The sequence below is a fragment of the Somniosus microcephalus genome, unplaced genomic scaffold, assembly GCF_052327205.1.
Source record: "Somniosus microcephalus isolate GS21.2 unplaced genomic scaffold, FLI_Smic_1.0 unresolved_chr4, whole genome shotgun sequence".
Taxonomy (NCBI): Eukaryota; Metazoa; Chordata; class Chondrichthyes; order Squaliformes; family Somniosidae; genus Somniosus; species Somniosus microcephalus.
Window position 1 is genome coordinate 23,820,979 of NW_028225182.1, and position 7,269 is coordinate 23,828,247.

Here is a 7,269-nt window from a genome sequence, read left to right on the forward strand (position 1 = left end):
GGCCGTTCTTTCATCGTCGCTGGGTCAAACTCCTGGAACTCCCTCCCTAACAGCGCTGTGGGAGCACCTTCACCACACGGACTGCAGCGGTTCAAGATGGCGGCTCACCACCACCTTCTCAAGGGCAACTAAGGATGGGCAATAAATGCCGGCCTTGCCAGTGACGCCCACATCCCGTGAATGATTAAAATATATTGGGAAGATTACTCAACAGGAAGCTCAATGACAGCAACGCCTATAAGGGAGAGACAGAGAGAGAAAGGGAGATAGTGAGTGACAGAGAGACAGAGTCAGAGGCAGAGAAAGACAAGAGAGGGAGAGAGAAAGATCAAGAGAGAGTCACAGAGGGAGACAAAGAAAGAGAAAGAGAAGGAGAGAGACAGATAGAGAGTCAAAGAGAGACAGAGAAAGACAAAGATAGAGAGAGACGGGAGAGATACAGACAGACAGAGAGAGCTGACTTCAGAGGGTCCACAGACAATCTCAGCAATTCAGCGGCATCAAAAGACACGACTGAAGCCTCAGGATTCCCGGTGAGTAAAACTGTTTCTGTTTGGCAGATGTCGAACATCACTAAAAATAAATGACCTGGTAATTAACTCATTGCTGTTTGTGGGAGTTTGCTGTGCACAAAATAGTGGCTGCGGTTCCTACATTGCAACAGTGACGAAACTTCAAAAGTACTTCATTGGCTGTAAAGGAAGGCAGATTATTATCTGAACTGCAATAGATTGGGAGAAGGGGAAGTGCAACGAGACCTGGGTGTCCTTGTGCACCAGTCGCTGAAGGTAAGCATACAGGTGCAGCATGCGGTTAAGAAGGCAAATGGTATGTTGGCCTTCATAGCGAGAGGGTTCGAGTACAGGAACAAGGATGTCTTGCTGCAGTTGTACAGGGCCTTGGTGAGACCATATCTTGAGTATTGTGTGCAGTTTTGGTCGCCTTATCTGAGGAAGGATGTTCTTGCCATGGAGGGAGTGCAGCAAAGATTCACCAGACTAATACCTGGGATGGCAGGAATGACGTATGAGGAGAGATTGGGTCGATTGGGCTTATACTCGCTGGAGTTTAGAAGAATGAGAGGGGATCTCATTGAAACTTATAAAATTCTAACAGGACTAGACAGACTAGATGCAGGAAGGATGTTCCTGATGGCCGGGGAGTTCAGAACCAGGGGTCACAGTCTAAGGATAATGGGTAAGCCATTTAGGACAGAGATGAGGAGGAATTTCTTCACCCAGAGAGTGGTGAACCTGTGGAATTCTCTACCACAGAAGGCAGTGGAGGCCAATTCATTAAATATATTCAAGAAGGAGTTGGATATATTTCTTAAGGCTAAAGGGATCAAGGGATATGGGGAGAAGGCAGGGACAGGGTACTGAGTTTGGATGATCAGCCATGATCGCATTGAATGGCGGAGCAGGCTCGAGGGGCCGAATGGCCTACTCCTGCTCCTATCTTCTATGTTTCTATGTAAAGTGCTTTGGGACGTCCTGAGGACGGTATTGCCATTGGTTGAGGGCACTTTTTGTCCCGTTGTTCAACAAGATCCCAGAAGCCCTGTTGCCTTTGCCCCGCCGTTATCAGCTCGCATTTCCAGCAAATCTGTTGGGCCCAAAAAACCGAAACGTGCGCGAACAAGTCTAAGCAACTGGGAACCACCCCCCCCAGCAAAATCTGTGCAGCTGCACGTCTGGATGAGCCCGGCTTCAGCCCTTAGTTTCTCAATGATGTAATTCGGTTCTCTCAGCCTCACTGTTCCGGGGGACTTTCCCTCTTGTGGTTCATTTATTGCGCAATTGGTGATTTTACAACATTTGTAAAGCGGAAGTGCTGACTGACTGACTGTTTTGGGACTGAGGAGCAGATTTCCCTGCACTGACCATCCTTCCATTACAGGAATCAGCCGTGAAAGACCTGATAAACCACACGTACGACTGGGGCCACCTCGACCTATAGCTGAACCCAGTCGAACTGAAACAGCAACATTCCCCAACAAGTCAGTCAGCAACTGTAAGAGAATGAACGCTGGTAGTTAATCACCTGCGGGGAAAAAATTCGGTGGCGCCCGCTTCGTACTGCCTGCGCCGTAAATTCAGTGGTAACGCCCCGAACAGGAGGTGGGCGCTACTGGGAGCGCTCGCTCTCCTTCCTGGGGCGCTACCATTGAATATCACGGCGGTATGTGGAACAGTACTTCAGGGGGTGCAGCCGAAGTTTCCGAGCGGGGCGCTGCGCACGGCGATGGATGACCCCATCGCCAGAGGCGCAGTGCCCACAGGGCGCTCTGACAGTCACCCATTCCATCTCTCCCTGCACTCTCTTATGCTGCGGGGTGAGCAACTCCTGCAACCTGCTACCCGTGGAGCTCTCAGCCTCGCGGGTGCACCGCAGTGATGACAGCCACTGCTCAAGCTCCGAAACCCGGAGCTCGAGCTCCTCCAGCTGTCAACACTTCCTGAACATGTGGTTGTCCAGGACACCAGAAGCAACCTGGATTTCCCACAAGGCACAAGATGTGCATTCCACGGGACTGAGGTGCCCTGCCATTCCTCTATTTGTTGGACTGCAAACTAAACCTCTCGGTCTAACCCACTGCCCTAATAGAGAGAAAATAAGACAAAAATGATTTACTGAACTTGAACAAGAACCATTGTGGTACTAAACAGAAACAATCTAAACATTTTATATCGAGATACTTAACCTAGAGTTCTCGGGTTCGCTGGCTCCACTCTTCATTTGGAGTTGGACGTGAGAAACCGGCTTCATCCTCTCCACCGAGTTCCTACTAACACCAAATTCCTTCCACTCTGCTTGCGGTCCACTCCCATTGTGATTCACCCAGCTCCATCACCAAGCTCTCTGCACAAGATCCAAAATGTTCTGTAGCAGTCGGTTGCCAGAGGGTACTGTTAAGTATGTGTATTGTATTGAACAATTAACACAAAGACTTAAACGTATAACTCAAACAGGACTTTACTGGTTGGAGGTAGGGACTATACATAGGTCTTTACTTCATGCCCACAGGCGGGAACTGAGGGGGATCAGTACCCACAGTACTATTTATACCCCTATGGCCAGGAGTGGTACTGCGTATCACTACGCCCAACAAGTAGTGCAGTCCTGTCCATAGGTTCAAAGTAGCACACATATTACATACACAACAGGTACAGGCCTCAAACCGATGCGTTCTCCCCTTTCCCGACAGATCTGCGGGGCACTTCCAGCATTTTTGATGTTACCATCCTGAGGATTCTTGTTTACCGTGGTAGTGTTTAAAGGGGACTGTTTTCAACTGTAGACGGGGAACAGTTCTCATAAAACAAATAACTTAAAAAAACAGCATGGGGGAAAAATTCAGCTGTTTGCGCCTCCCGTTAGCACCTTAAGAGGGCGCCAATTGGGGCGCAAAGCAACTAGCGCCCAGGCACGGCGATGTTTGCACCGCTCGCAAAATTAACTAGACATTTTGCGGCGGCCCTAAACACTTCCGCCACGATCTCCTGCGCCGGCAGATTGTGACGTCAGTCGAGTGCGCAACGCCCCATTAGCGCCCCAGACCGGATATTGAGTGGCGCCCCCTGCCTTACCGTCTGCCGCTAGCAACGACAGGTTGAGGGGAGCGTTATGCTGTCAGAAAGGGATTGGGGGAGCGCTATTTAAAGGCGACCGCTGCCTGCCTTTTTTTGTCGGTGACATTTTTGCACCACGCAGTCAGAGAGAGAGAGAGAGAGAGACTTCTGGAGAGATTCAACGCTGTGTGAAGGAGTTTTGGGTACTGAGCAGCACTTTGCAGGTTTATTTTGATTTGCCCTTCCTTGCTTTGCCAGCGCTCTGAGGTAGCGCCTCGCTCCTCGGCTTTTGCGATGTGTGAAGCGCCTGATTTAGCGCTCCAATCATCTCCAGGGGCGATAAAAGCCAAGTTTGCTGTCGGAGGTGATAATTAGTGCCAGGCGCTATACTTTGCGCACGGCCGATTATGGCGCCCCAAATGGGGTGATACTGAATCTTTCCCCCATGAAACATAAGCGTAACAGTGACACAATAATCAAGTGGCCGGAGAAAATGCGTTAGCAAATTAAACCCTCAGAAGTCTAACCCACGGCGCAATGTTTTGTTACAATTACAGATTCTATGAAACATGGTCGACCCAACAGCATTGACACCCGAAGCTGGCTTCACCGTTACAGAGACGTCCTGGTCCTCGGGAGGGAGTTCATACCCATGGGTTAAAGTGAATATCGATTCCACAAACCTCACAGACACTAACAATACCCGTGACTGCGATGTCAGTGCCAACTTCCAGTACCTCATGTTCCCCGTGGTCTACAGTGCTGTGTTTGTCGTTGGTATGCTGTCCAACTGCTGTGCCCTGTGGTACCTCTTCAGGAAGAAGGGTGCCTTCTCGCCCACCGACGTCTTCATGATTAACTTGGCCATGATAGACCTCATCTTTGCCGCAACCCTTCCGTTCAAAGTGGTCTATCACGCCTTGGAGAATGATTGGATCTTCGGGGAGCTGATGTGTAAAATCACCGGCTCCCTCTTCTTTGCTAACATGTACGGCAGCACTTTGTTCCTCACCTGCATCTGCGTGGATCGGTACATCGCCGTGGTCCATCCCATCAAATCACTGCAGCTCCGCAGGCCCCGCTACCGCGTCTTGGCCTGCTGCCTCATCTGGCTCGTTCTGGCCGCCAACCTCCTCTACTTGACTGTCAGAGGACCTCTGACCAACAAGTTCCCCAATGGAAAGACGGCCTGTCTGGAGAACTTCTCCTCGAGCTCCTGGAGCCGGCGCATTTCCGGGATCAGCATCGTGGCCGCGCTCATTGGTTTCTTCATTCCGTTGGTAGTTATCATGATCTGCTACCCGCTCATTGCCAGGAAGCTGCTGGAACCCACCGCCGGCAAACGCGCGGTGCACTCGGTGAAGAGGAAAGCCCTCCGCACGGTGCTCCTGGTGCTGGGAGTCTTCCTCATTTGCTTTGTCCCTTATCACCTCGTCCAGCTCGTCCACACCCTCAGGCGCATCAAAGTGCTGTCCAGCTGCCGGCTCATCCAGTTCACCTACTCCGCCCGACGGGTCACCATGGCACTGACCAGTCTCAACAGCTGCCTGGATCCCCTGATCTACTCCTTCGCAGGCGACTCCTTCAAGTGGAAAAGGCTGTGCTGTCTGGAGAAGGCTGGGTTTAATGTCACCTTTCAAAGCAAAAACACATCGGAGAGAAGGACTCGGCTGCCAGCCCTTGGAGCGTCTGGTCGCTGAGGTCTCAGGACTGGTCAGTTTCTGGTCGCTGAGATCTCAGGACTGGTCAGTTTCTGGTTGGTGAGATCTCAGGACTGGTCAGTTTCTGGTCACTAAGGTTTGAAAATTTCTGCACATCCCCAAAACAGAAGGAAAGCATTATTTTTAAATGATTTTGGAACATTACAGAAGCAATCTGTAAAAAGGGATAAAAATGTGGTTGGGCCAAACAGAAGAATTTCAAAAGAGTTAAATTAAGGAAGAGATTTTGGACTGTTTTAAGGAGCTATTGGGCCAAAGGAATTTAAAATAAAAATCCCAGGAAGATTTGGCTGGTTTAAAAGGACATGTTCGGGCTTGCAAAAGGCTGGGACAAAGGGGAGGTGGGGTAGGCCCCTGAGTTTGGATATTGGACTGTCTAGGAATGTCCTGGGACACCCTAGTTTTACATAAGGACAATGAAACCTGTTTCCCGCTGAGAATTTGCAGAGCCAGGTACTGGAATAAACAGGACATGTCCCCAGCAACACAAAGGAAGGAACATTAGCCCGACAGGATACAGCAAACAAACCACAGTCCAAAACCAATTAAAAGAGATTGACAAACGTTTTGCATTTTTAAACTGGTTTCAAGGCAATCCCCAAACCAGTTAAAGGCCGATTAAGTTTAGATGAGCCATCCCCTAAACTCGTTAAGTTTGGATGGGCAATCCCCAAAGCTCGTTAAAGTTGTAAAACACATTAAAAATAACGAGCCCGCCAAATTTAACAAAGAAACCCGAGATTTGGCGGTCAGATAAGCCAGGTCCCAAATTAGTATAATTGAGGCCTGCCTTTTCAGTTCGATAGTCAGGCAGCCAGCTCGTCAGAAGGTCAGCTCAGAAGACAGAAGTTCAAGATCAGCCAAACAGCTCAAGAGAGAGATCATCATCGGTGACTTGAAGGAAGAAAGAAGAAACAGAGATCGTGGCAACCAAAGGCCTACAGAAACCAACAACCACCAATATTGCCACCAACCAGGTAATATTGGGCCATCGCGACCAACAAGAACCCAACCGCTGAAAAACTCACGAACCAAAGACTTGTTTCCACTCTACAGGCTAGTCTAACTTACCCCTGGGTAAGATTTGGACACAAAAGACCCTAACACTAGCCCTAACCAAAGAAAATCGGATACTCACCTGATACATCCAACAGCGCGACTAACTGCATCTGCGGACAAACCCAAACTGAAGACCCAACGCAGGTGCAGTCTTCTACCATGTCCGAGGTACGGCAGGCCCCAACCGCCACAACTAAGGAGAACCCCAAAATCGTGAACCTCTACAACTGTCAAAGTCGTTTTGGTGAGCATTTCCTGGTCCACTGGATTCCAGCCTAGCTAGTGTAGTGGGGTTAGGAGGGTAAGGGATTTTGTACATTGTAATTCTCCCTCGCTTATTCCGTGTGTTCCCCACCCTTTTAGAGTATAAGTTTTATTGTATTGTATATTTTCCTGTCTCAAAATAAAGATCTGAATTCTTTTGACTAACCCAGGTGTCTGTTGCAAGTTTATTACAACCCCCAAATAAGTCCAAAGTCTAGAACAACAAGGGAGTGGGAGCGATTCGAACCGATCAAAGGAGTCAGAGGTGAAGCTAACAAACAACCCACATGCCACCCCTTACATCACTGAGATCTCAGGACTGGACTGTTTCTGGCCGCTGAGACCTCAGGACTTGTCAATTTCTGGTCACTGAGATCTCAGGACTGGTCTGTTTCTGGTCACTGAGATCTCAGGACTGGTCAGTTTCTGTCACTGAGATCTCAGGACTGGTCGGTTTCTGGTCACTGAGATCCCAAGACTGGGCTGTTTCTGGTCACTGAGATCTCAGGACTGCTCAGTTTCTGGTCACTGAGATCTCAGGACTGGGCTGTTTCTGGTCACTGAGATCTCAGGACTGGTCAGTTTCTGGTCACTGGGATCTCAGGACTGGGCTGTTTCTGGTCACTGAGATCTCAGGGCTGGGCAGTTTCTGG

The 7,269-nt window shown here is 49.5% G+C and overlaps 1 protein-coding gene across 1 annotated transcript; it reads left to right on the top strand.

Annotated features, from left to right (window-relative positions):
- The first annotated feature begins 238 nt into the window (after nucleotides 1-238).
- Nucleotides 239-6,781, top strand: LOC147090044 (lysophosphatidic acid receptor 6-like). The gene is made up of 2 exons (XM_085977219.1): nucleotides 239-533; nucleotides 4,130-6,781. Exon 2 carries the CDS (start codon nucleotides 4,142-4,144, stop codon nucleotides 5,270-5,272), a length of 1,131 nt encoding a protein of 376 aa, XP_085833345.1. The 5' UTR covers nucleotides 239-533; nucleotides 4,130-4,141; the 3' UTR covers nucleotides 5,273-6,781.
- Nucleotides 6,782-7,269: the final 488 nt, after the last annotated feature.